The following is a 27,144-nucleotide window of genomic DNA, read 5'->3' as shown; positions in this document are numbered from 1 at the left end:
CTCTCTGAGTCTCTCTTGTCTTTTATAGAGCCTGTCTTTGTTGGCATAACACATTGTGTGTTAAGTTATATGCTCCTGCTCCCTACTAATCTGTGAGTTCTCAGTGTACCCAAAGCACGCTCTCTGTCTGGCATGTAGCGAGTACCCAGTAGACACTTGTTGAGTGAGTGACAAAGTGAACGAATGCAGTCCACTAGGTGAGGACAGGCATCCCAGACAAAAGGATCAGCAGGTGCAAAGGCAAAGAGGCTGGAGGTTTCTCTGACACTTATTATTAGAGTGATGCTTTCGGTCAGGGCTTGGCAAGCCAAGCTCTAAACAAAGTTGGGGGGCTTTAGTGGGGACAAAACTGGGTCTGGCAGAGCAGAGCATGGGCTCTGGGCGCTCCTCCTTGCTTCCAGCTCAGCAAGACTCCCTCCGATCTGGTGGAAGCTCTGAGCTCTGATTCCATTCACCAGGTGTTCGAGGGCATGGCCTATGTGTGTGGGGGGGTGAGGTGGGGAGCACAGCCATTGGTACTGATGTGCAAGCAGGGACCATCAGGTGGTCCAGAGGTGAGAGCTTCTTAGGTCGAGGCTCAGACCACAGCTGTGGGGAGGAGCAGTGGTTTCCTTCTATCCAATCAGAAGCAGAAAGACAAGCAGAAGAAGAGAGCTTGGAATCTGTGTACTGACCCCGGCAGAGCTTTGTGTGGGCAGACCTCAATTTCTCCATAAGTAAATGGGGGTGAGGGTCAGACAAGATCTTTTCTTCTACCTGGCATGGTGGTGCATACCTGTAATCCCAGAACTCAGGAGGGTGAGGCAGGAGGATCATGAGTTTGAGACCAGCCTGAGCTACAAAGAAATACCCTGTCTCAAACCCCCTGAAAAAATTTAAGATCTGTCTTTCAGAAAAGCACATTCTTTCCGTCTGCCTTTTGACTGTCAAGGAAGGGGACAAGAGGGTGTTTGACAGTGAGCCAGCACGAGGAAGAAGACCCCACCTTTCCCTCTTTGGGTACTCAGGGTCCGGTGGTTTTTTCCCCTGCTACACTGCTGACACAGTGCATACGTGGCTGACAGCTAACGGTGACGCCTCAAGGCACAATTTCATTGCCTGGTCACTAGCCTGACTCCTACTTAAAACCAAAGATGCTTGGGGACACGGTTCTGCCTGGTTTGTCTCTGTGTCCCCAGGGTCTCACTGCTGTCTGGGCCTGAGAAGGAGCCCCATATACACTCATTGAATAAATGAGTGAGTGAGTAAATGAATGAAGGAGTGAGTGAGTGAATGAGTGAGTGAGTGAATGAATGAATTAAGGAGTGAGTGAGTGAATGAGTGAGTGAGTGAGTGAATGAATTAAGGAGTGAGTGAGTGAATGAATGAGTGAGTGAGTAAATGAATGAAGGAGTGAGTGAATGAGTGAGTGAGTGAATGAATGAATTAAGGAGTGAGTAAATGAAGGATTTAGTGAGTGAATGAGTGTGTGACGGGATACCTGCTGGGGAGTCTGTGACTCCTACAGGGTCAAGCAGGCTCAGAGATGGTTTGATATGTGTGTTGGGGGAGCCCGGGTGGGGGGCACGAGGTGGGGGAGAGGAAGGACAAACACTGGTAAATCCGGGGGACAGAACAGAACTCAGATCCTGTTTCTTCATAACAATTACAGGTAAAGACATTTTCCTCCAGGGTCACTGGGAGGCCTGGGCAGGGAGGCAGATAGATAGGTGTGATTTTATCATCTAGGCTCCAGAAAGATCTTGTTTGTACTGTCCACTTGAATCCTCTCAACCAACCTGGTCAGTTGCTAGCAGACTATCTTGCAATGAGGAAACTGAGGCACAGAACACACAGTGAGTGCTGTGATCTGATCCCAGTCTACTTTGTTGCCAAGCGTAGGATGTTTACTTTGCTGTGCCCTCTCTGAGCTACCACTGTGTCAAAGCTGCCACCTGCAGGCTCTCCATTTGCTCATGGAAAATCCTGCCTCCTGGGGAGTGTCAGCTGAACCAGTTTAGGGATAAGCAGTGTGACTATATGACATGGCAGGAGCCATGTCAGCTCAGCAGGGGACAGCAGGAGGCAGAAGCAGCTGTAATGGAATGGGGTTGATCTAAAGAGAGGGTTATTTTGGGCTGGAAGCTCTCAAGGGGCCTGATGTCACATGCCCTGCCTTCCCTCAAAGCGGGGAGGGGGGCCAAAGATGCCATCAAGGAGCGTTGCCTCAGCAGGCAATGAACAGCTAAGCTTAAAGACCACAGCGACTTGCCCAGCCACAAGCCTCATAGTCCCCAGCTCACTTCCTCTTGCCACTGAACCCTGAGGTGTCACCATCCTCATACTAGAGCTAAGGAAAGTGAACCTCAGAAAGGCAGAGTCACTGGCCCAAAGCCACACAGCTAGTTAGTGATGGTCAAGCCAAGTCACATGCATTTGCCCTCTAAGGAGCCTGTTCTCTGAACCAGGGCCTCTGGGTCCTTCTCTGGCTGCATCTGTAAGAGGGGGGATGGGAGACACCACTGCCAGGCCTCCTCTTGGCTGTGCCCCTTAGTGAACTCACCAGGCCTTGGGCAAAGAGCTGAGACTTGCCAAGTCTTAATTTCCCTATCTGTGGCAAGGTAGTGATACCAGCCTGGTCTACCAGAATCCAAAATACCAGAATCTTGCACTGGGGCTCTGTCCTGGAACCCCGAAGGCCGAGGAGGGGCTGCATCCCACCTGAGGCTGTCACTAGTGAGGAGATGAGGCCAGAGAGGCAGGGCTTCAGTCCTTTTACTGAGCACTCACTATATGCAAGACTCTGCCAAATGTTCTACAAATTGAGCCTTTGACTCCTTACCTAGGTAGGAACAGCCCCTTTATTCAAATGAGGCCACTGAGGCTCCAAAAGACCACGCAGCCAGTGAAGGCACTTGTGACTCAAACACCTATTCTCTTTTACTATTCTGGGCTGCCCCCAACCCCGGATCTCCTGAACTCCAATCTGATCCATGGCCATTTCCCCGTGCCTGGGGAGCCTCAGGCCTGCTGGCCAGCCATGCCTATGCCTCTGGACTTCCCAGAGGGGCCGGTGGAGGCGTGGTGGCGCTAAATCAGGAAGAAGAGTCAATAAAGAAGAACAATGAGGCCGGACAGGGAGTGGCTTGAATTACTGATGCACCCAAGCCTGGGCAGCTGGCTGCACAAGATGGTCGACTGAGGCTGGGGTCTTGTGCTTGCAGCTGGGCAGGGCAGAGCTGGGATAAAGCTCAGTGGAAAGCAGCTGGTGTCCCCTAGGGAGACACTCTGAGTGAGACACTCTGCTCATGCAGCAGAGACAAAGACATTGCATGTTCAATAGCTTCTTGACGGCGCCCTCCTGAAGGGCACATGGCACATGGAAGCCCGGTCTTCATTCCTGCTGTACTGACAAGTAAGCCCTGACCTTGACCTCAGCAGACAGTACAGATGGCAGTAGCCCTCCAGCAGGGCTCCTCTTGGAAGAACTAGCAAGTTAAATCATTTCTTCTCCTAGTACTCTGGCCAGCAGCTGCCTCATCGTGGGGTGTGGTGCTGACTCTTGTTAAAGCATCAGTAACACGGCCCATTTCCCCTGCCACCTACTGCAGGTGTGTGGGGGGGGGGATGCTGGGGATTGAGCCCATGACCTCCTTCATGCTAGGCAGGTACTCTCCCACTGAGTTATATCCCCCAGCCCATATTCCCATTTTACAGGTGAAGAAACTGAGATCTCACCCAAGTGTGAGTCCTGCGAGTAAGGGGGCCTAAGATGGACTGCTGCTCAGCCCTCCGTGTTCCAAGAAGGCAAGCCAGTGTGTCCCCAGCTTCCTCTCACTGGCAGGCCTCCCAGGGCTGACACTGAACACTCTGTGTCCAGCATTTTTCCCAATACCCATCCATCCCATTGCCTCTGTGGGGTGGGTACGCCGTGGGATGGTGAGTCCACCTCAGGCCTTCTGAACCCCTAGCTGTGCCCCTCCCCACTGGGACTTCTCCCAGGAAGTCACCCAAGGAGGCTGGAGCAAGCAGGAAACTGCCTGAGGTATGAGGAGACTCAGGGGAAAGGGTTGACCAGTGTCTTCCTGTGTGTCCTCATCGGGTGACAGGAAGAGGGAGACCCACTTAAGGTCTACCTACCTCCTAGAAGGTGCAGACAGCCTCCCTGACTCTCCATCCCCCAGCCTCCCCGCCTCCACTCCCCCCACCCCCTCACCAGGCCCACCTTGAACACCTGGGCAGCTGGCACCTGGGAGCTCCTGGGGCTCCCCATTGGCACCTGTTCCCAGCTCACCCTCCATGTGTAGCCAGAGGAGGTCACTCATAGCATATGTGCAGCCCCCACTGCAGCAAAATAAAGTCTAAACTCACTGACAGGGGGCCATACCTCTGTGGTCTCCATCCACCCTTCTGTCTCCACTCTCACGCTCATGAATTAACATCTCTTAGATGTGCCACTTCTTTCTCTGTTGCCTTTGCACTGCTGTTCCCCATGCCTGGAATGATCTCCCATTCACCTCTGTCCCCAGCCTTCAACTCTGACCCATCCTGAGGGCTTAGCTCTGGTCACTTCCTCCAGAAGCCTTCCTGCCTGCCATGTGTGGGCTTCCTGGGCTTCCTGCTACCCCACCACAAACTAATGAGCCACCTCATCAGTTTGTCTCTAGACTGTGAGCTCCCTGGCAAGCCAGACTGAGAACTTGGAGGCTGAGGAAAGCGCAGCAAAGCAAAAGCCAGGAGCATTCCTGATCTTTGACCTACATAGCAGGAGAGGTGGGTGTCCACATTGAGAGGGGGACATAGGTAGCAGAGCAGATTCTGGATGCAAGGGGCAATGATATCTTGGGCTTGCTGTGCCAGCTGGTCCATATGACTGCTTTGTAGAGGAGCTGCGATGGTCCTTCCAGGTGTGATCTTGAGAGAGGCCCCAAGTCCAGGGTGGAGGGACGACCTCCACCTCATGTGTTAGAAGCAGTAGAGTGTCAGAGGCCTCCGTTCAGATTCCCAGTCACGGTTCAGCCACCCTCTCCCAGGAAGCCACCTCTAACCAGCCCAGTGGAGGCCTCTCTGCCCTCCCCCTTGACCATAGCTGCTGCTCATTTCTTGCCTGTGTCCTGGGACATCTCATGGGCTATACCTTCAAATGCTTCAAGTCAAGAGGCACATTTCTTCTCTTGGAGATGCCATATTGCCCAGCTGAGGCATAAACACCCTAGAAGAGACCGGTGACAAAGAGCCCTGGGCAGAACAGGGTGAGTTGGTTCAGATTGACCCAGGCAAGTGGGGCAGAGGCCATGGAGGAAGGGCACATTTCCATCCAATTTGAAGTCTGCACCCAGTGACTAGATTGCCACCACCCTAGGCCTTCCTGTCTGGGACCTACATTCCTCCAGCACCTGTGTGTGAGCAAATGAGCAAGCATGTGGAGAACAGGGCCTGTGGGAGTCCCTGTGAGGGGGACCCTTTGTGGCCACAGAAGCCCAAGCATGAGCTCGTGAAGGAGTGGGGACTCCACACCCCCACTCTAGGCTCCAGAAAAGCCAGCTCAAGGGATTTCAGCAACTGAGATGGCTGCAGAGTCTGTGCCCCCACACTCTACCTGGGACTCTCTCCCCACAAATGGCTCCACACTGCCTTTTGCTATAGTGGAATACTAGGCCTTGAGAGTGAAAGGCACAACGCCTAGCAGAGGCAGTGGAAGGGGGACTTGGAACCACAGCATAAGGCTGGGCAGGGTCTGCAGAGGCCCCTGTGACTGGAGTTCAGGTCAGCAGCCTCCTTCCTGAGGGTGGAGTGGAGGGGTCCCTTCCTTCAGTTCAAGGCCTGTCCCTGAGGAAGGGGCTGTTCTGATTCTGTGGCCAGAAGGAGGGACACGAGGACTCTGGCAGGTGCCCTGCACTGAGATCCCTCAGTCTTTCCTCTGCCAGCTCCATGAAGGCAGTGTCTTTCAGACTTGCCTTTGGCAGTACAGAGAGCATGGGTGGCTTCCAGACACTGCTTCTCCCTGTTGCTGTCACTGCTTTTCTACGTCTGTCTCTCTGTCACTATCTCACTCTACATCATCGCTGTATCTCTCCTCTCTCTCTGCTTGATCCATCTGGATCCATCTCTATCTCTGTATCTCTCTCTGACCGTCTCTCTCTCCCGTCATATGCAGCCCCTCTCAGCCACACACAGGCCACATCCTTTCTTAGGGTCTGCTATGCTCAGCCACAGGAGAGCAGTGGGACTCAAGCCCCCAAGGCCTCTCAGGGTCCCTCTCCAGGCCCACCCACAGTTTGGTTTTTCTCCAGTTCTCACTCCTTGCCTCACTATCCACCCCCAGTCCTGCCTGCTGGGCTTTCTATCCCATGCTGCCTACCTGAGGACCACCCTACTCTCCTCTTCCCTGGCCTTGGAAGTCTCTTCCACCCCTTCTTCTTGGCCTTGCTCCCTGTGGCCATGTCCGGTCCCTCTTTTCCTCTGGTCTCTGCTTCTTCACTGCCACACAGTCCTCAACACCAATCCAGTCCCCAAAAGTGCCCCATCCATAGAGTCCAGAATTCCAGTTCCCTTGGCTGAGAGGCCTTGTGAGGCTCACTTAGGACAAGTCCCTGGAGCCCCAGTGAGTCTGCACCAGATCCCTGCCACTGCCCAAGTAGTGGCTCTGGGAAACAATGTTCCCATCTGTGAGATGGGATGATGGCATGGGTCTCTGTCTCCCAGGTGGCACCGAGGAGTGGAAGCACTGGTTCATGAAAATCCCCAGAGCTGTTCTGGTGGAGAGGGAATGCTCAGGCAGCCTGCGCTGCTAGCACTCTTACTGTCTGTGATGTCAGTGCTGGAATCTTACCTCACTCACTTCCTCCTTCTCAGTCTTCGCTCCAGGCTCCCCCACTGACTCCTTCATCTAGCCAAGTCCTTTCCCTCTGATATCCCTGCCACCCTTCCTCACATCTGCATGTCTCAAATGCATCCTTCACTCAGGCCACACCCCTGCCTGTGCCTTTGCCAGTTCTGACTGCAGCCTCTTATTTCCCTACTCCATGCAGGCTCCACCCCAGACCAGGAGACCTCTGTATCATGCTTCATCCACTGTTCCACTCAGGACTCTGGGACAGTTCTGTCACACCCGGTGGCCTTGTCCATCTACTTGTCAGTGGGTCTGATCCTGGCATGCACACCTTGGAGCTTCAACTCTGCCCTAAAGGTTTTCCCAGAATGTTTGTTGAATGAATAATGAATGGCTGAATGACTCAATGCAACTACAAGTACTTTGCAAACTCTACAGGGCTCTCTTTTGATTCCTTCCATCTGACCCCAACACACAGGATGGTTTTGAAGAGATATTTGAAGCCTCTTGAAGCTTGGCCTCACCTGACAGAAATATCCACTGCATCTGAGCAGTGGGAGGGGACCTGGGCTACCTCAGCTCACCCAGAGAGTTCTAATCCTTGCTAGGCCTTGGGATGATGCCCAGCCTTAGCACAGAGATTGGAATTCATTTAGCCCAGAGGGGGTCTGGGCACTGGAAGGTCTAAACCCATCCTGCCTCCTCTACCAGGTGGTTCTCAGGGCAGCCGCTGGAATTGGAGCAGGCATACTGGGCCCAGGTCTCATTCCCTGCCTACCTTCACTGCTGCTTTAATTTCAGCTTCACCTCATCTGTAATGGTCCCCTGCTGGGTGTGAGCATTCCAGGGAGGTACCAGGTGAGCCCTCTGCCTTAGTTTGGAGCTCAGAACAGCCGGAAGCTCCAGTGACAGCCCAGGGCGGGGAGGCCCTGGAGGGAGGCAAAGAGGATGCTGAGCTGAAAGATAACAAGAGCTTGGACTGCTGAAGGAAGTGGTGAAAAGGCAGAGGGAACCACAGGGGAAGGCCTGGAATTGAGACCCACATGGGACCCTCCAGGGAACCTGGAGCAATTCAGTGCGGCCCGACCCCAAAGTCCATATGAACAAAGAGGGAAGGCTGGAGAGGTGAGCAGGGTCTGGGCAGAACCTTGAAATCAGGTTCAAGGTCTGACTATCTCCTGTGCCTTGAGGGGGCTGTGCATGGCAGGGGAGGGATGTGGTTGTGCTGAGTCTATCCAGAATTCCTAAGACTGCAAACACCAGCTTCGTTCAGTATAGAGTGCTCAGCTCAGTGAGTGTGGTTGGCTGCCCATCTCTGGGAGGTCACAATTCCAGCAGGAATTGTTGCAGGAAGGGAGAGTCCAAGCAGTCAGGAGCCACGGGGCAGTGGCATTCCTGGACTGGCCACTTGCCCAGACTTGCTGAGCCTTCAGTTTCCAGGTGGTGGCTTTAGGGGTTTCTGTCCCCCAATGTCCTCTGCAGCCCTGCGAGAGCTCAGTTTTGGGGTGGGTAGGGAAGCGACTCCAATACTCCCCTGCACCTTAAGGAGCTAACCACAGAAATGGGGAAGGGAAAAATGCATGAGCCCTCAGAACTCTCACTGCAGTTTCCCCCATTTTACAGAGAAGGAAACTGAGGCAGAGGGGCTTGGGGATGGCCCACAGTCTTCCTACTAAGAAGTGGCAGAGCCGGGCACTAGTGGCTCATGCCTGTAATCCTCCTTGGGAGGCAAAATGGACTGGAGGTGTGACTCGAGGAGTAGAGTGCCCGCTTAGCAAATGCAAAGCTGAGTTCAAATTCCAGTTCCATAAGAAAAAAAAAAGTGGTAGACTCAGGATTTGAACTGTGGCCCCACTTCCACTGAAGCCTGTGTGCTTCCCACTGTACATGGCTGCTCTGTGTCTGTATGCAGCAGCCATGTGCCTGGGTTCACTCCAAGAAGAGGCAGGAATGACCGCGTCAGCAATGACCTCTGCTGCTCTGTGAATAGTAAGGCAAACCAGGACGTAGGGAGGTAAAGCTGACCAGCACGAATCCAGAGGTCAAGGAATCAGGTGGTTTCTAGGAGCAGGGAGCTGGGGTTGGTACAAGCAACAGGGGAGGATCCCAGAGGTAGAAGGGGTGGAGAGAAACAAGATTCAGCTCAGTGGAGTGTAGAGGGCACCCTGGTGAGGGGACCAGATGGAGCAAAGGTGAAGGAGGTTCCCAGCCTGAAGCATTTGGCTCAAAGGCCCAACAGCTGGAGAGGTGGGTCTCCCTGAGTGGTGGGGCTTCATCCTGGAGCAGGGGCTCTCAGCATTCAACTGCTGCCATCGAGGACTGCTCAGAAACCCTCTTTGTTGGGGCAGGAATGGCATGTCATGGGAATGGCACCCTTGGCCTTTACCCACTAGATACCAGCTGTGACAAGCAAAAATGTCTCTAGACATTGCTTAGTGTCATCGGGACCAAAATCGTCCTGGAGTAGGCAGAAGCTGTGGAAGGGGTTTGAACAGGGGAAGGACAGGGGTCTGAGCCAGAAGCCACTGAGCTCTAGCCCAGCTCAGTCCTGGAAGGCAATGCCTCATCCCTCAGCTGACCCAGGCTCATTAAGTGTGAGGAAAACTCCACCAGCAGCAGCCAATCTGCCTGTGAACAAAAGAGCTTGTGTTTGGGGAGAGGACCGCCCCCACTACGGTGTAGGAGTTGGGTGGGGACAGTCACCAAGGCCCAAGAGGGGCTACAGGGCTGGGGAAGGGACTTGTGAGAGGTAGGACTGAGATGGAAGGGACAGGAAGGGGGTTCACAGTTGCCCTCTCCCTGAGCCTCTGTCCCATACAAACAGGCCCTTTGCCTGTCAACGCAACATCAGGATGAGAAATCAGGGGCCAGCCTTCTAGGCTGGGGCCAGCCAGGGTGGGATATAGGCAGTGGGCAGCCTGAAGTCCCCCTTCCCTTTGAGCACATGCTGTATCTCAGCAGGAACATGGGCTACTTATACTGTGTTGAGGAGGCTGGTAGCTGCAGAGGAGAGAAAGGGACAACAGGGAGCTCCATTTACACAGCCCCTCCAACTGTGTGCAAACAGATGAGTTTCCAAACACAAGTCTGGCCTCCCACCTCCTGTAGCTACACATGAACCTCAAGGCTGTTAAACAGCACTTCCACCAACCAAAGTCCCTTGGGCAGCTGGGGGGTGCGGAACCTGCTGCCTACATCCTGGGCAGCTCACCTCACCCCACCTGCAATGGCCACCAATGCAGGTCAAGTGGCTGACAGCCCTTCGAACACAGGCTCGCTAGGTCGTTGTCCTTTCTGGGCCTCAAATGCTTGCCTTCTGCCCACCTGCAGTCCCCATTCCTAAAACCTTCCAACTCCTACTCACTAGTAGGTACCCTGTTGGTCCCCCTGCTTTCAGGAAGCCTTCCATGCACAGTGACAGAGTACCTGGGGTGTCCCAGGTACTTCAAGATGCAGAGGGCTGTGCGTGCAGGGTCTGTGTTGAGGTACTCTGTGTTTGTCTCACTCTCCTGTGGCCTCAGACCTGCCACAGAAAGTGGTGACCTGGGCAGTGTTTGGAGAAAGATCAGAGGGAGGGCGGAATAAAACAGTGTGGTTTTAGAAAGGGGAGAAGACAAGAGAGAAAACAGACTATTAACAGGCGTGGAGGAGTAGCCTGTCTACCAGGCCAAAAGAAATGTGCCAGGTAGGACTGACCCTCAGCCTCAAGCATGGGCACAGACACTGTGTCTGGACAGCTCACTCCCCTAAAGGCAGTGTCTTGCTGAAAGGGCCTTTTACAGGTGTTCAGGGGATAGGGTGGAGGCCCCAGGTAGGCATCTAGTAGCCCACGGAGCACTACAGGCATTACCTGTTAACAGTGGAGCCCAGTTCCTTGGCACTGAGAACTCCAGGAGCCAACAGACCCTGTCCAGCCCAGCAGACAATTTTCCAGCTGTATTCAAGGAGATATATTGGAGTTGCCATGTAGGAAAGACCTCCTTCCCTAACTCAACTCTGACCAGAGCAGCTCACTCCATCTGACAGAAAGGCTGGGTAATGATGCCTGAAGTGTATCATTCACAACAAAGGTTTTGTGGCTCTGTTGGTTTAAAGAGCAATGACCTCAGCCCCTCCTTTCTTGTAAAGATGGGGAGACAAGCCTTGAGAGGCACAGGTGTGGCCCTCATCCCCAGGGAGGATGGAGCCAGTCCACCTCCTGGTGCTTCCTGCAGACCATGCAGCCCTCTGTTGAAAGCATAAACATATGAGTGAGTGAATAGGAATCTGAAAGTAGGTTTTGTTTGGTAACATCGAATGACAACAAAGGACACTTGGTTTCTGGGGCAAGGGGTGGGGGATGGAGGAGGCGCTGCCCCAAAGCAGGAAGAGGAGAACAGAGCTGAGTGGCTGGTCACGGCTTTAGTTAATTACCGTGAACACAGCCTCTGCCAAAAGTCGTTCAAACACACTTCACAGAATTCTCGGCTTTGGCCAAGGCAGCACCAGGTTTAAAATCAGAATCTCAGGGATCAAATCCTGACTCCTCCCTGCACTCACTGCTTTGACCTCGATCAAAACAATGCTCTCTTGTGACTCAGTTTCTTCCTCAATAAAAGGAGAGTAGTATCATTCCCATCCCAGAGCTGTTGTAAGGGAGCAAAGGAAAGCACAGAGAAGGAACCGAATAATTCCAGGTGGGCTCAGGATTCTTTATTGCATATGAACATGCGGAAGGTTCAAATCCCATCATGCCCCTTATTGGCTGTGTAACCTGAAGCAAGTTTCTTAACCTCTCTGCCTGGCTCACAGGATGCAGTGAGTTGGTAAATGTTAAAGCACAGAGAACTGGGTGGTATGTATCTGTGTACGTGATCACTATTTGTATCCAGATAACAGCATGCATGACCCAGGGCTTGCTGAGGAAAACGGGACAAAGAATGAATGAGATAGTAAAGGAATGCAAGAGAAATTAGGGTTTTCAGAGGGAATGCTTAATGGTTCAAACTTGACCTGGTTGTTCCCCTGGGCTGGGAGCCCAGCCTGGCTTCCTGTGGCTGGGCTCCCGGTGGCTGGGCCTCTCTCTGCATTTTTCTGCAAACACATAGAGGTAGGTTCCATTTCACCCTAGATGACTTTGGGTGATAAAGAAGTAACTTCAGCTGCCTTGAATTGAATCTTTTCTCCGGAATGTGTAAGAAAACTGGAAATTGGAATTGCCCTGAAGCTGATTATTCTGGGAGGGTACCTCCTGGCATTAAAACGAAATTAGATCAAGGTACCTCTGTTATTAGCAAAATCATTCCCTACGATTACAGAATACAGCCATGAATCCTGATGGCAGATGAACTTCAGGTGACTTTCTTGAGACAAGTAACTGTGCAAAAATCACAGCTCATCTAATTGCTGTTCTATAGCATTGCAGTCGGATAATTATGTTAATGGTTCTAAGAAATCACCTTTCGTGGTCTGGAATGGGGAAGCTTTGTGACAGAAATGTGTGTGGTGGACAGCACCTGCTTCCAGCTGGAGCGGCTGGGCACCGTGTTTGATTCCAAAGAGGGCTCTTTGTGAGGAGCTGGTATGGCCCATTGTTGACTGGAGGAGAAACCTATTACCCAGTCAGAATTACAGTAGCCTCATTATCCATTGCTTTTCAGATCATCTTAATATGGGAAATTGAATTTGTCTGTTTCAATGATGGACCTTGTAATTTTGAGAAGCCAGTTAACCTGTGAAAACTCAGAACTTTTAGCCGGGCTCCAGTGACTTACTTCTGTAATCCTAGCTACTCAAGAGGCAGAGATCAGAAGGATCAAGGTTCAAAGCCAGCCCAGGGCAAACAGTTCATGTGACCCTAACCCTAGACAAAAAAGCACTGGTGGAGTGGCTGAAGGTATAGGCCCTTAGTTCAAGCCCAGTACCGCAAACAAACAAACAAAAAACCCTCACTACTTTTGAGTCGACTGATTCAGCCAACATGCACGGACGTCCCTGGTTGCTAGGCAGGGTTCTGGCCACAAGCAGGGGGAATACCAACCTTCAAGAGTCTCTGAGCATCCTAGTGCTGGTGAAGTCATGGCGCTAACACTACCACCAGCCACTTGTAGCTACTATGGCTAGAGCTTGTAGACAAATGTATAGGATCCAGAATTCACGCTGTGATGTACAGCGATAAGGAAATTGTTGGTACACTGCTAGGATTTGATGATCTTGCCAATATGGTGCTGGAAGATGTCACTGAGTTTGAAATCATATCAGAAGTAAGAAAGATTACTAAATTAGATGAGATTTTGCTAAATGGAAATAATATAACAATGCTGGTTCCTAGAGGAGAAGGACCTGAAGTATGAATGGATTTTCTTGACTTACACTAGATTCTGTCTTGTCTTATCATGGTAAGGAAATGGAATTTTTAAAAAACCTTTTAATGGTTAGGTTCTATGAAGCTACATTTCCCGTTAAAGGGAAATGCTTTAGAGATGTATTATATGCCCATTTATTCTAAGTTAATCATGATTACCTTGGAAACAACAGTTTGTGAAGACTGAAAAATGATGATGTTTTGAGTTTGAAAAAACAGTGTGTTTGAGCTGGACTTGGGCATGGTGGTGCACACCTGTGATTCCAGCACTCAGGAAGCTGAAGCAAGAGGGTCACAAGTTCAAGGCTAACCTGGGCTACCTATCCATGTCTTGTCTCAAAGGAAAAAAAAATAGTGTGTCTGACCCTTTCTAGACACAATGAGAGATGCAGTATTGTGCCCATTTTAGAGACAAGGAAATGGAGACTCAGAGGAGTGACAGAACTTTCCTAAGATGTTTCTACCGTCAGTGACCATAACTACTCCTGCCCATCCAGCAGGGCCCAGACCTCAGAGGCTTGCTGGCAGGGTGGACTTAAGGAGAGGGCACTGTAGGCAGAGGAAGGGGCAGAGGACTAAAGGGAAGGTGATGGGTCTGAGGATGGAAGATGGGTTTGACAGGCTAGCTGAGGATTAGAAAACAGAGGGCCTTGGAAGACTGCCTTAGGCTTTAAACAATGGTGAGCCACTGAGGGTGTTTGAGCAAGGGAGGGGTAAACTGGAATCTGAGATCTACCTGGGCCTCACCAGCAGTATTTGGCACTGGTAGGGAGGGAGATGGAAGGGGATGAGGTAAACAGAGAAATTTTTAACTAAGTACATACAAAATATTGCACAGGACAGAATTATACCAAAAAATATTCATTAACCAGGCATCTTGTACTTCATCTGGCAATCTCACCCCCAGGCCCTCACATCATCCTCTAGCTGGCTCCTCTGTCCTGGCTGACTTTTCCCATAGGACTTTTATGCACTTGTGAGACCCTGCACTCATCCCACGATTGTAGCGATATATCACACACTGTGGTAATCACTTTCTCCTTCTCCTGCTTTTTTGTTTGTTTTGCTTTTTGAGACAGGGTCTCAAAAATTTAGATTGGACTTGAACTTGGGATCCTTGTGCCTCAGCCTCTTGAGGGCTGGGATTACAGGTGTGCACCATCCGAGTCCTACATATTTTCTTATGTGATTGTTTTACTCCCCCTAAGCAGACAACCTTACCACCTTCTGGCTGCAAAAGGAAAAAAATGTTAAGACTATGACTCCCTCCATTCCTGGCCCAATGTCTCCCCAAATCACCTCCAATCTGTGCCAGCCTCTGTGCCTCTCCCAGGACCTTGCCTGCTCTCTTGAGTTACACTGACCTCTGTCACTGCCATTTTCAAAGCCACACTTTCTGTAGGATCATCCTTAACAGCCAGGACACTTTAGTGAGTACTTGTGGTCCTCCCAGTCCCCAGTTGGGCTCCCCAGGAAGAGGCTCTGTGTGGGAGGTTCATAGGAACTCCTATTGGACTCAACACCTATGGCAACAAAGGGGAAGAAGCATGGCTGGGCACAGGGACAGCCAAGCCACCTTGCCATGTCAATGAGGTCTCATCCACTCTGAGACAGGGTGAGCTAGGGTGGGCCCTTCAGAGTTGTCTGGGCTTTTCTGCTCCTGAATTAGTCAGTCACTGGATGTAGGACACCCAGAAAGGGGCTGTCACCTCTTAGCGAGGTGGCTCTGTTCAGCACAGCAAGTTCAAAGAGCTGAGAGCTGAAGGGTGTGGTCTAGTAGCCTTCCCACACTTGGAGAAGGGAAATCTTCTGCTGTGGCAGTACCATGGCCTGTCTTCCCCTGTACCTGGGAGCAGCTCACTGTTCTGTTTACCTGTGTCCCCAGCGGTCCACCCAGAGCCGGCACAAAATGGGGCCTTTGCCATTTTTGTGGATTCTTAGGTGCTTAGAGAATCCATAAACAGTAGGTGGGTGTGAGAACCTGCAGAGGCAGAATCAAAGCATGGGACCTGGTTAGATTCCAACCAGGCTGTCCCCTCCTAGCAGACCTGTCCTGGGAATGCTAGCCATTCTCCTGTTCAGTACTACCGGATCCACCCTCCATGAACAGGGTGGTGGGGACCATGGTTACAAAGCCCAGGATTTAGAATCAAATAGACATAGGTTTGAGTCCAAGCGCTACACAAGAGTGAACTTGTGCAAGTTGCTTACAGTCTCTGAGCCTCCGTTTCCTCATATGTCAAATAAAAATTGATTGTACTAGAACCTCCTTGCTTATACATATCAGTGGACAGAAATGGAGAGATTTACCGTAACTGTGTCCAACAGTGATTAAGCAGCTCATCAGGGGAGGTGTGCAAGTAGACTTGGATTCACTTATTCATTTGACAAACATTCACCGAATATCCATTATGTACAGGGGTTTCCATGGGGGTGGGAGGAGGTGTGCTAATGAGCAGAATCAGCAGTGATCCTTGTGTTCAGGGATGCCTAGCCCTGGAATTGCAATCCATTCAGCTTCAATAAAGATACAGTCACCAACTGAGATCAGTACTGTAAACTAACTCAACTAGAGACATAAGTGTGTAGTGTGAGAAGTCAGAGTACACTGCTCTAAGGACGTGACATTAAGCTAACTAGACCTCAGAGGGGAGGGGACAGAGAAGAGTGTTCTTGAAGTGGGAACTTAGTGTGTTAAAGCCATGTCATGGGAAAGAGTGTTGCATATCTGAGGACCTGGAAGTTGCCTGGAGTGGCTAAAGGTAGAGAAGGGGGAGGAAGAGGGCATGGAAAGAAGCTGGAGGAGCCAGACCCAGGGCTACATGAAAGCAACAAGAAGCCACTGGAAGTTTTCAGCAGGAGTGGGAATGATGTGAAGTGAACCAATGATCAGGGACCAACAAGGAAAGAGGCAGGCAGACACAGGGAAGCAACTCCAAACTTACTGAAGTCTGGGCAAGGGACCACAGTGCCCACACTGGGCTGGAGATGAACAGGAGGGTCACGGGCATAAGAACAGTGATTGAAGTCCTGTACTCCACGTGGTTGAAGTTGCTGTGGAGAAGTCAAGGTGAAGGGGAATTCTGACAGTCTGCATCTCCAGACTGCCCAATTCTGGCAGTCTGAATTTTTATAGCCTAGGAGAGTAAGATGAGGTAGTGAGGGGGAGAAAATTGAGAGTGTGGTAAGACAGAAGGGAGCAGAAGTTTCCATGGGGTTAGGGATTGCCAAGAGATCAGGTGAGTGAGATGAAAGAGTATCCTTTGGTGTTACCCACAAGGTGGCTTTCCTGAGAGCCAGTAAGAAAGATGGCAGACATAAGGTGGGTGGGATTCTTGTTTTGCGTGATCATTTGCATGGGACAAACGGCCATCAGTGGTTAATATCCATGTCACCAGGATACTATTACATTGTCCCATGCGGTCTGGATCAAAGAGGATTGGCTCATCTGCTCAGAAAGTCTCATCAGAAACCTTGAAGCGCACAGTGCTGTTCTTTTCCCGTGGCCATACAGCCCTGTCGTCTTCATGCATTTGTTTGAATGTACAGCATGTAATACTGGCCAATTCATCTTCTTGAGTCTGGACCATAAGCAATTTCCCATCCTGTGTGCTGCCTGGATAGAAGCTCCTGACAAGTGGACATATGTGGACTTTGCATATATAGTGCAAACGTGCATTTGGAAAATCACTTCAGATGCATCCCTGGGGAAGGTGTCGCAGGCTTTGTCACCCCTACAGATGGAAGCTGGCAAGGAAAAGATGGGCCCAGATTGGGATCTCTGGGATATGTGTGAGAACAGATTGGTGGGGCCAGAGCAGCCATGGGAGACGGAGAGGAGGGTCTGCAGTACTGAAATGCTGTGCAGTCCATCACCCGGGAAAGAGGAGGCTGGGACAAAGAACAGGACAGAGGACACTAGGAACACTGACTCAGAGCATGTTCTGACCCCACCTCCACTCCCACACCCCAACGCTGGCTTCTGGACCAATCTCCAGGTGTTGCTTTTGTTCAGAACTGGTGACATTCTTATACTTTTTTTTTTTTTAAATAAGCCTTCCACTTACATAGTAACCCAACTGGGTTCCTTCTACCCTCCCTGCAAACATCTTCTTCTTGGCCAGTGTTTACATAATTGCTACCTGTCCTTAGAACAGAACCATCTCATTCAATTCCTTGTAATAACTCCCTATAGCAAACCCCAGTCACATCCTGGTTGTGCACGCCTGGGTGCTGAGGTTCAGACAGATGTAACGGCATGTTCAGTTACACAGCTGGCCAGTGGCTCCACTCTTTCTGACCCCAGAGCTCATGTGGCCATCAAGAACATTCCATGAAGACTAAGCAGTCCCTCTAGCAGGTCATGGGGCTGCTTTCCTTTTGAGAGTTTGTCAGGATCCCTTTTGGTTTCTGAGTATCTGAATCCACTCAGAATTTACATTCAATCAACAAACCTTCCTAAATCTAAGCCCCATGCAGGTGGTGGGGCTATAATCTGGAAGAGCTCCAGGAAACTACCCCACAAGCAGGTACGATAATCCCCCAGGTGATAACATGTGGAAAGTGGAATGGATAGATGCCCAGGGAACTCTGTCTGAAGAGTAGGTGAAGAGCTCGCAGAGGCCCTCCATGGGCGGCAGTGCCTGTGCTGGACTGTGGTAGAGAGACAGGCAATGGCCAGTAGAGATAGGGAAGTTCGCCTTCCAAGATGAGTAGAGTCTGCAAAGCATGAGGGCGCGGCAGAGCTTGCGGGGCTTGGAGGCCTGGTGGCACAGTGGTGCTTGGGTGTGGGAGAGCAGCTGGCTGTGACTATGGTGGCAAGGACTCCAGTGGAGACTGGGGAGAGAGCTGTTCCGCTGTTCAGATTTACTGAGCACTTCACCATGAGCCATGCTTTGTGTCGAGCACTTAGACCTGATGACTGTGTTGTAAAAAAAAGAAAACTGAAGTTTGGAGCAGGACTGGATTTTATATCATGTGTGCTCTGTGCCCTAAAAAGGTTTGGGGGACTAGGGGTGTAGTTCAGTGGTAGAGTGCTTGCCTGGATTCAATCCCTAGCATCATACACCCACACAAGGTTTGGGGTTTGTTTGTTTGTTTGTTTGTTTATTTATGTAGCCCAGGCTGGCTTCACACTCCCAGTCCTTAAGCTCAGGTGTGGCTCAAGTGTTAGAGCATCTGCCCAGCAAGCACAAGGCCCTGATTTCGAACCCCAGTACCACAAACAAAACAAAACAACAAAAGAAACCTCCCAATCTTCCCACCCCTACCTCCCAAGTGCTAAGATTATAGGAATGTGCTCCTACACAGACACAGACACACACATGCACACAATTTTTTTTCTTTTTTTTTTTTTTGCAATGGTAGGAATCGAGCCCAGGGCCTCACACATGCTAGGAAAATTCTCTACCACTGAGCCTCATCCCCAGCCCCGAATGGCATATCTATCACATCTCTGAATGTCTTTATACTTTTACATCTGTGCATTCCTATGCAATATATGTATTTGTTTTGGATGTTTAAAAATCAGAATAATGGCTCAAGTAGTACAGCACTTGCCTAACAAGCATAAGGTCCTGAATTCAAATCCAAAAAAAATCCCAAATCAGAATGAATGAGATCATACAATTTGGTTTTCTGCAACTTGCTTCTTCGTTGGAGATTTGTAGGGAATTTATTTCACTGAGTAGAAGAATTTCTCTAACCATTCCACAGTCTGTTTATGTATCCTTCTTCTGACAGACACTGGGGCTGTTTCAGCTGCTTCTTTACAACAGAAAATGTTGCAATGAGCAGGAAGTTCTCGAGGTTTGTCCCAAAGTAAAGTATGGCTCACTAGATACGTGCAGCTTCACTCCTCCCCCCCACCAGGTCCTGGAATTTGAACTCAGACCCTCACACTTGCTAGGCAGGCAGATACCACTTGAACCACTGCACCAGCCCAAGTCCTCAACATTTTTCAGTGCTGCCAAGTTGCATTCCAGAGTGGGGTACCCATTTCCCCCCCCTGCTTCCAGAGTATGAGAGCTCTCCAAGCTCCATAGGCCTGCTGTGCCACTTCTTTGTTTTGGGGCTAGTCTAATAGGTGTGAAATGGCACTTGAACTTTGATCTTCCTGATCTCTGATAGCTAGGATTACAGATGGCAGCCACCAGCACCTGCCTTGACAAACATTTTTTTCATCTTTTAATTAAATGTATCCATCTTCCTGTTGAAACATGAAAAGACTTTTATGGGTTTCTTTCCCGTTTTTCAGTACACCTGAAGTTGATCTTTTATGTGTGGTGTGAGGTAGGGATTCTATCTCATTTTCTTTAAGGTGGCCATCCAATTGCTCCAGCACCATATATAGAAGAGTCCACAATGACCTGCAGTGCCACCTCTGCCAAATACTGTTTCCATACATGTGTAGCTCTATTTTTGCAGCCTCTGTCCTAGTCTACTGCTTCATATAGCTACCCTAACTCCAATGCCACATGGTCTAGTACTTTTTTAGACTTAAAAATTAAGTCCTCAAATTAAAAGAGCTGGGGGCTTCCTGAGAGCAGACGCATATCTTATTCTTCTTTACATCTTCATTCATTTCATGAACATCCTATGTAATGCTTCTGTTTAAAAAACGGTTTCTGGAATACTCTCCCTTGGGATCCTAAAACCCCCTTTGTAGAAGAGGAAACAGGCACAGAAGTAAGATGGCTTGCCAAGTAACACAGCCAGACATGTTGTATCTAGGGTTCCTTCAGATTTCAAGGGGTCCACCCACCCCATATAGCCCAGGTCCTAAAGACTTCTACTGTCCGCATGTGTGTCTTGTTCACTCCTTCGTTCAACAAGCAGATGATGGCTGTGTGCCAGCTCTGTCCCATGCTGGGCTCAGATCCCATTGGGAGGGGCCCTCACAGTGTTAGAGACCAGCAAGAAGGGAGACTGTAGGTAGGCATGTTAGGACTTCGTCTGAAGCCTTGAGGTCAGGAGAGGAAGTGGGGCCAGGTTTCAGAGCCAATGTAAAGAGCCATCCCGGGCGTGCACTTGGGCCCAGGCGCTGCCTTCTGAGGACGCCAGCTTCCCCCTGGAATTAGAGGCGTCCTCCCGTCCTCCCGTCCTCCCGCCCTCCCGCCTCGCGAGGCAGGAATGCGAAGGATCAGCTTTCACCAGAGCTGCGGCTGCCTTTCCCCTTTCCGGGGAGCTCCCCGGGCAGGCCCTTCCCGAGTGGCCGTATTAACTGGTTCTGTCTGTCGGACTGGGTGAGCAGCTCTCGCTAAAAATAGAGCCCAGCCCAGGGCGACCTGCGTCCGCTCGAGCCCGGGCCGCCGCCGTGGGAAGTCCGAGCCTGGACGGCCCAAGGATCGCAAGGAGCCCTGCACGCCGCCGCCCATCCCGGGCCTGGCCCGGGATCGACCCCCGAGGCCGGGGTCGCGGGCACAGCGCTGGCCCCGCAGGTGCCGCGGAGGGTGGAAGGCCCCGGGACAGAGGCGCGATCGAGGCCGGCCGCGATGGGAGGCGGCGGCGCGGCCTCCCGCGCCCTGGCCTGGGCCTCCCTGCCCCTGCTGGGGCCTCCCGCCGGCGCGCTCTGCGAGGACCCGCTCTGCTGCCGAGGTAAGGTCGGGCGTGCGGCGGCCGTGCCCGCGCACCACGCGCACTGCGAGAGGCCTCATCCTCTTCCCCGACCCCCCAGATCGCAGCCAGGGAGCGAGGTGGGGCGACGCCAGGCTCCTGTCCGCTCAGGGTCGTCGAGAAAGGGAACCAGGCAAACTCTGCAAACTCACCTTGTTTGTAAAGGTCCCGCCAACCAGGTCCGAAAAGCGCTCGCCCCCTCCTGGCCTCAGTGTGCCTATCTAGAAAATGGGACAATAAAATTGTGACACTGTAATACTTGGTGTGTCTCTAAGAGAAGTCGGAGGACCCGCTGAAGCGGATCGGAAGCATGCGCGAAGTCCGCCAGAGATAGCTGGGGTCCTCAGGGTTATGTTGGTGGGGGTCCTAAAGTGCCTTTCCAGCGACAGCCTTTGCACGGTCCTCCTCCCAGGTCTGGCGCCCGCATTAATCCTCCGCGCTGAGGTCGGAGACCGAAGAAGCAATACGCACTGGAAAGTTTAAGGGGTCAGCGGACTCAGGAAAGTCCTTGCGGGAGGGGACATGTAGGGTGAAAGAAGAGTGAGGAAAGCAAACTTCTGCCACCGCTCGTCCCTTATCTCCAGAACCCCACAGCTAAAGCCGGGATTTTATCTTTGAACTTCTGGGCGGGGGGAAGGACCTCGCGGGCTGGCTGACACCCAGGTCGGGGTGCGGAGGGGACGTGTGGCCCGGCCTAGTTCCTGAGCCAAACCCGGGCGGGGGCGTGCTCTGGGAGCCGAGGGGTCAGCCCTGCTCAGTCCGGCCGGGCGGGTGGTGGAGATGGGGTCGATTGACCAAACAGGTGCGCCCCCGCCCCTCCCCTCCCGCCCCCGCTCGGGCCGGGGCCGGGGCCGGGGCCGGCGGGCGGAGCTGCGGGCGGCGGGGCCTGCGATTGGCAGGGCTGGGCTGGCCGAGTGGCCGGGGAGCCGGGGAGCCGCCGAGCCGCGGAGCGGCGGCACCGGGGGAGGCGCGGAGCCCGCCGGAGCGCGCTCCTGCCCGGCCAGCTGCACTCAGCTCAGCGGGCGCGACCCAAACTTTCCTGCTGCCACCTTGGGAGCCCGTGACCCCGAAATCCGGCGACTTCGTGACCCTGGCCCTGGGCCGCTCTGGCTCCCGCGCCTTTGGGATGGCAGCGCCCCGCGGCCAGGCCGGCGCATAGAGGTAAAAGCTGGAGGTGGCTGGTCAGGCTGAGGGGGAGGGGGGCCCTGGAGGATTGCAGGGATCCGAGGCTCAGAGGTGAGGTGTTTGGGCACAGGACTGCGGAGTGGGCCTCGTCTCTCCTTTATTTACCCTTCTTCCATTTAAAGTCCGCCGTCCGGCGAGGACCTCTGTACCAAGCGCTGACCCTTTAAACTTTTCTCGTGGTTCTGCCTCTGTCCCTAACCTGCAGGCCAGAGTTGCCTGCAGGGAGTCACCAGGAAGGAACCTCTAGCGGGGCTCGCTCCCTGCGGGGGAGTTGATATGGAGGAGTGGGGGATTGGGGAGTGGGGGTTCACCAACCTACCAACCCCCAACGCTTCCAGTGAGTTCCCAAAACCGCAGACTCATCCTCTCTTCCCCCAGGGTTGGTGATGGAGCCCCCAACCCTCTCTGCTGAGGTACCCCCAATTACTAGGGAAGCAAGTGGTTGAGATGAGGTTTTTTCCCCCTTTCCCTTTCCTGGCCTGCTTGGAACCGCACCCTCCAAAAGAACACAGAGTGGGGATCTTGACTGCAACCACTTAGCTTCCAGATCCCAGCCTGGTGGGCATGATTGCAGGGTTTTCTGGTTTCTACTCCTTTGAGCTATCTGGGCTGTGTGCTAGGCTGTCCCCTGGCCCCTTCTGCTATTTAAGTGGGGGGAAATTCTACCTTAATTTTAATTATAGGTGGACAAGTATGTAACTCATCACCAGTAAGATCATAATCTTTAGCAATATTGTCCCTCAATGTTAATTCCTTTTTTTTTTTTTAATGTGGTACTGGAGCTTGAACTCCAGGTCTACACCTTGAGCCACTCCACCAGCCCTTTTTTGTGATAGATTTTTTTTTTTTTTGAGATACTATTTGCCTGGGCTGGCTTTGAACCTCTGTCCTCCTGATCTCTGCCTCCTGAGTAGCTAGGATTACAGGAGTGAGTCACTGGAGCCCGGCCCTTCTTTCTTTTTTCTTGACCTAAGACCATATGCCTGAGAGTTAAAAATCAAACCTACAGAATCTACGTTTGAAACTCAGTCCCCTGTGCTCTCTAGCTATGTGTCCTGGGACAGTCTTCCTAACTTCTCTGAGCTCAAAAGTCTTATCCCAGGGAGATTTAGTAAGGCTTTTGTGAGGTAAGTTGTAAAAGGCACCTTGGTTCATAGGACAGCAACAGCCTTGAACAGCTAGTCTGCATCCTGGAGCTTGAGCCTTCTTGCTGTTTCAGAAACTCAGCACCCCTGTACCTCAGTTTCTCTCCTGTCAAAAATGGGTTGAGACCAGCCCCTCTTAACCAGCCTCTTTGAGGAGAGAGCACAGATGCACACACCCATGGGGCATATGGTTTCAGTGGGGTTGTAGGCCTGGGATTAAGATGCTCCCACTTATTCTTGGTTCAGAAAGTGTAAGGCCTTTCCCTGCCCTCTTTAGAGACCTGGAGTGATATAATGTAAGTATCAAGGAGGCGAAAAGGAACCAATTAAGCAGCATGATGGGAGAGAAGCTGACCCACAGAACCCAATCCAAAGCCACCTTCCAAATCTTATAGCGCCCATCCCCTTCTATTCTTCCTTCCCTGGGGCTGCGTCTCCCCGAGAATCTAGTGACAGTGAGCTCACCGGGCAGGTGGTTTCATGATTGGGCATCTCCAGTCTGTTAATAAAATTCCTCCTGTTTTAAGCTGAAACCTGTGTCCCTGTGACTTCTACCCACCGATTCTAGCACAACCCTTCGGGCAGCTCTTACTGGCTCAAGTATTCACGTGGTCCCCTGGTGCCTGACATTCTGTTCCTTCCCTTAGGCATTTAGCACATTGGAACTGCATTTGGCAGTGATCACAGGATCATTTATTGAGTTTATTTTGTGCCAGGCCTTGTGCTGGGGGTTTAACAAGTATTTCCTTGCACATAAAAAAGCAAGTTTAAGAACTGGGGGGTGTGACTCAAGTAGTAGAGAGCTTACTGCTGGAAGTTCACAAAAAAGAAGAAGAAGGAAGGAAGGTAGGAAGGAGGAAAGGATAAAAGGAAGGAAGGATAGAAAGAGGCTTAAAGAGAGTAAGAGACTTATCCAAGGTCCTACAACCAGTAAGGGGGTGGGCCTCACTGTAAACCCAGCTGGGCCTGTGGTATGTCCTGGGATGCTTTTATCACAAGCACCTAGGCACTTGTTAAAATGTAAGTTCCTCATCTCTACTCCAGACCTAGAGATCTATACTTAAAAAAATCTTCAGGCCGTTCTCCTGCATGGCATGGTTGGAACTGTAGCCCTAAGGTACTCTTAGGAAGAAAAACAGGGTATGAGTCCCAAGAGGTCTGAATTCAAATTTTGGCCTCACTCTTTTGAGCTAGTTGCCTTTTCTTCCTGGCTTCCTCCCAACTATAAAACAGGCACAGTTGTGTACTCACAGGTGGGATGATTGCTGCCTGTGACCAGGTTACACTGCCCTCCCCCATGTCAAAGGTCATAGGGGAGGCTCTGGGGGACAGAGGAACCTGATGAAGTGTGTGATAGAGGCAAGCCTGCTGCCCCCCAAAGTCTCCTGGCCTCTAATTTCTAGAAGGATCAATGCACTTTGGATAAGGCCTTTGTGCTCAGGTTTCTTGGCTAGAATAGTGGGGACCCTGGAGAGGTGGGGATGACCTCTCTTCATACATACCTTCCTCCACCATCCTACCCTGGAGGCCTCCAACCTTTCCAGCTGGAAGGTGCTTGGCCTGACTCTCCTGGGGGTGGGAGTGGGGGTGTGTTTGTTGTGCACATTCGTGTCTTAAATTCATGTCTAGAAATCCATCTATTCCCCTGGAGACTTGTTCTGGAAAAATGTCTCCCCTGAGGCCACAGGAATGGACTGGGCTGGGCTAGATTGGAGGGCTGGGGGTAGGGTCGGGGGAAGGACTTACTGGCATAGACCTCAGAAATGTCACATTTGGCGTCCAAGCTCTGCTGCACATAGAGAGCGCGTTCTGCCTTTATTTTCTTTGATCCTGCTGAAGGCACAGAATTTTAAACACCCATTTTATGGAACAGTTCATTGGAGTCCAGGAAGCTGCAGTGACATGTTCAAAGCCCTAATGTGCATGTGGGGTAGGAAGAAGGTGACAGAATTGGGACTTGAACCCTAGTCCCCTGATAGTATGCACAGGCATACTTTGCATTGTATCCTATACCTCGTTGTTTTTCTGTCCACCTAGTGCTGGCTTTGGTGCCAGTGTTCTTGCCTGGAAACTGGAGGACCTGGGCTGAGATGTGGCGGGGTGATGCTGGGCAGAGCCTGTCATCTCTTAAAAGTTTAGGGTCCTTGGCTACAAAGAAGGTAGATGTGGAGCTGTTCAGCTAGACCTCTGAGGCTCTTTTCATCTTTGACCTTCCCAGGTCATGCTGCATTTCTGGGGATGGGATGTCCATGATGGACCCAGAGCATGGGTGAGGGGTTAGGTGGCAGAGCAGGGTGCTGTGCTGGAGATTGGTATGAAACCAGCCAAAAGTGTCCTTTAGGCATGAAGTCCTCCAAGATGGGGGAACATGGGAGACCTTGGGGAAGAGGTTAGGTAGCAGGGGAAGTGCAGGCTGGTGAAGTCACTCTTCTCAGAATGAAAACAGACTTTTGCACTATGAACACTGCAAGAGGGTGATAGTGAGAGTGCCTGGGGGTCCTAAATAGGAGCCAAGGAGAGCTTGCGGCTTGGGGGACCAACCTAGCTGGTAACCTAGGCCAAGAGGCCAGGGATAAAGTGTAAAGCCATTTTTCTCCCTCCCTAGTCTCTACATGTCTCACCCCTGGGCCTCCTCAGCCTTCCCTGACTCCCATCTGATGCCCTCCAGGTCCATCATGGGTCTTCTTCCCTCTCTCAGAGTGGCTTCCTGTCCCCTACCCATAGCATCAAGCCCATGACCCCTGCCTCAGCAAACAAGGTCCTGTGCCTGGCTCCTGCTTTCCTCCTACCCCTTGTCTCTCCGCTCTTAAGCTTCCTGCTTCCTGGTCTCTGCCACTGTTCCACTGCCCAGCATGAATGTCACCTCCATTTGGTCCATTTGGAGTGCTCAGTGCTAGCTTGCCGCTCTTTTTCACCACCTTGTTTTTTGCTTATTGTGGGTTTACCTGTCTCACACGATGCGTCCTGAACTTGTGGAGGTCACAGACCTGGCAGTGCTTCTCATCTCAGTACGCACAGCCCACACACTGGGCCCACACACCTGGGCCCAGCCAGGACCTTCCTTGGTGCAGTGAGCACTCATCTAGCTTTGCAGTGTGGGATTGGCTTTGGGTTGGGTTGTAACTAATGTTTTGTCTCAGTGTTTGCCTTGCACCCCACTCCCCAACAGCCAGGCGGGGCCTCTGTGTCTGTGCTCTGGGCAGGGTTGCTTCCTGCTGAGGCACAGACAGGGATGGCGTTGGGTTTATGGAGAGACACCACTCCTTCCCTTGGGTTATTCTTGATTGCTGTTGTTTGGTTTTGGGTCTTGCTGGGTATCAATTCCAGACCCTGTGCGTGCTATCTAGGTGAGTACTCCACTCCTGAGCTACACCCCAGTCCTGATCTAATTTTGATAAAGTCTCTCTGGCTTTGTGGCATCAAAGATGCACAGGCCTAGAAGCAGGTATGGGAAAGCCACAAAGCAGTATTTGAAACTCCATGTTTGTAAAGTGCTTTCACTCAGAGTGGCCTATTTTGCCCAGCCCCCCTCTCAGTCTCCCTGCAACTTTCTGTTGAGGAAACCAAGGCTTTGGGAGAGGGGTCACTTGGGTAGGTTCAGACAGGCAGAGAGAGGTAGTGCACAAGTCCTCTAGCTTCCCTTGCTTGGGCTCCAGCACTCCTGGTGGAGCGCCAGCCAGAGGAGGCTGTCCATGGTGGCTCCCAGTCACTGGGAGGCTTTTTCCTTGGAGACTTTTGTGTTGGGGGCATTTTCCTGGCTAGTTGATGAGAGCCAACTCAGATGGCTGACGTGGGGGGAGGTGGGACCAGGGAGAAGGGTTAACGTCTATGCGAATTTAGGACTGGGGGTGTGGTTCAGTGGTAGAGCACTTGCCTGGCATTCCTGGTGCTCAGCACCAAAATAAATAAATAAATAAATAAATAAATAAATAAAATTCAGCTAACACCTACACAGATAGGCCAGATGACCAGATAAGTACCTCTGTCCTAAGGTACAACGCTCTCATCTCCTTGTAGGTCGTAGTGACTGGTACTTATTAAAACCC

General features: G+C 51.7%; 1 protein-coding gene, 1 long non-coding RNA gene and 1 pseudogene across 7 annotated transcripts in view; 2 read left to right on the top strand and 1 right to left on the bottom strand.

The window, feature by feature from the left end:
- LOC141415374 (uncharacterized) overlaps window positions 1-23,647 on the bottom strand; it is a 29,295-nt gene extending 5,648 nt beyond the window's left edge. For both annotated transcript variants that reach the window (XR_012440327.1, XR_012440328.1), the window contains exons 1-2: window positions 23,564-23,647; window positions 20,921-20,989 (exon numbers count right to left, since the gene is read on the bottom strand). This is a non-coding gene — a long non-coding RNA (uncharacterized lncRNA). The remainder of the gene's footprint in view (window positions 1-20,920; window positions 20,990-23,563) is intronic.
- Dab2ip (DAB2 interacting protein) overlaps window positions 1-27,144 on the top strand; it is a 184,863-nt gene that overhangs the window by 2,478 nt on the left and 155,241 nt on the right. The window contains exon 1 of one of the 5 annotated variants that reach the window (XM_074051092.1): window positions 20,600-20,750. The exons of 1 other annotated variant lie outside the window; for it this stretch is intronic. Coding sequence is in view for 1 of the 4 variants with exons in the window: in XM_074051084.1 (XP_073907185.1) it covers window positions 20,648-20,750 (103 nt within the window). In the remaining 3 variants the exon portion in view is untranslated. Of the gene's footprint in view, window positions 1-20,599; window positions 20,751-21,702; window positions 21,930-27,144 lie in introns of those variants that run through there. 3 more of the 5 variants (XM_074051084.1, XM_074051093.1, XM_074051087.1) reach the window with 3 other exon arrangements.
- Window positions 11,159-13,507, top strand: LOC141415373 (U6 snRNA-associated Sm-like protein LSm5 pseudogene; annotated as a pseudogene).

This window comes from Castor canadensis, chromosome 13, assembly GCF_047511655.1.
Source record: "Castor canadensis chromosome 13, mCasCan1.hap1v2, whole genome shotgun sequence".
Classification (NCBI taxonomy): domain Eukaryota; kingdom Metazoa; phylum Chordata; class Mammalia; order Rodentia; family Castoridae; genus Castor; species Castor canadensis.
This window is presented reverse-complemented; position numbering and strand designations above follow the sequence as displayed.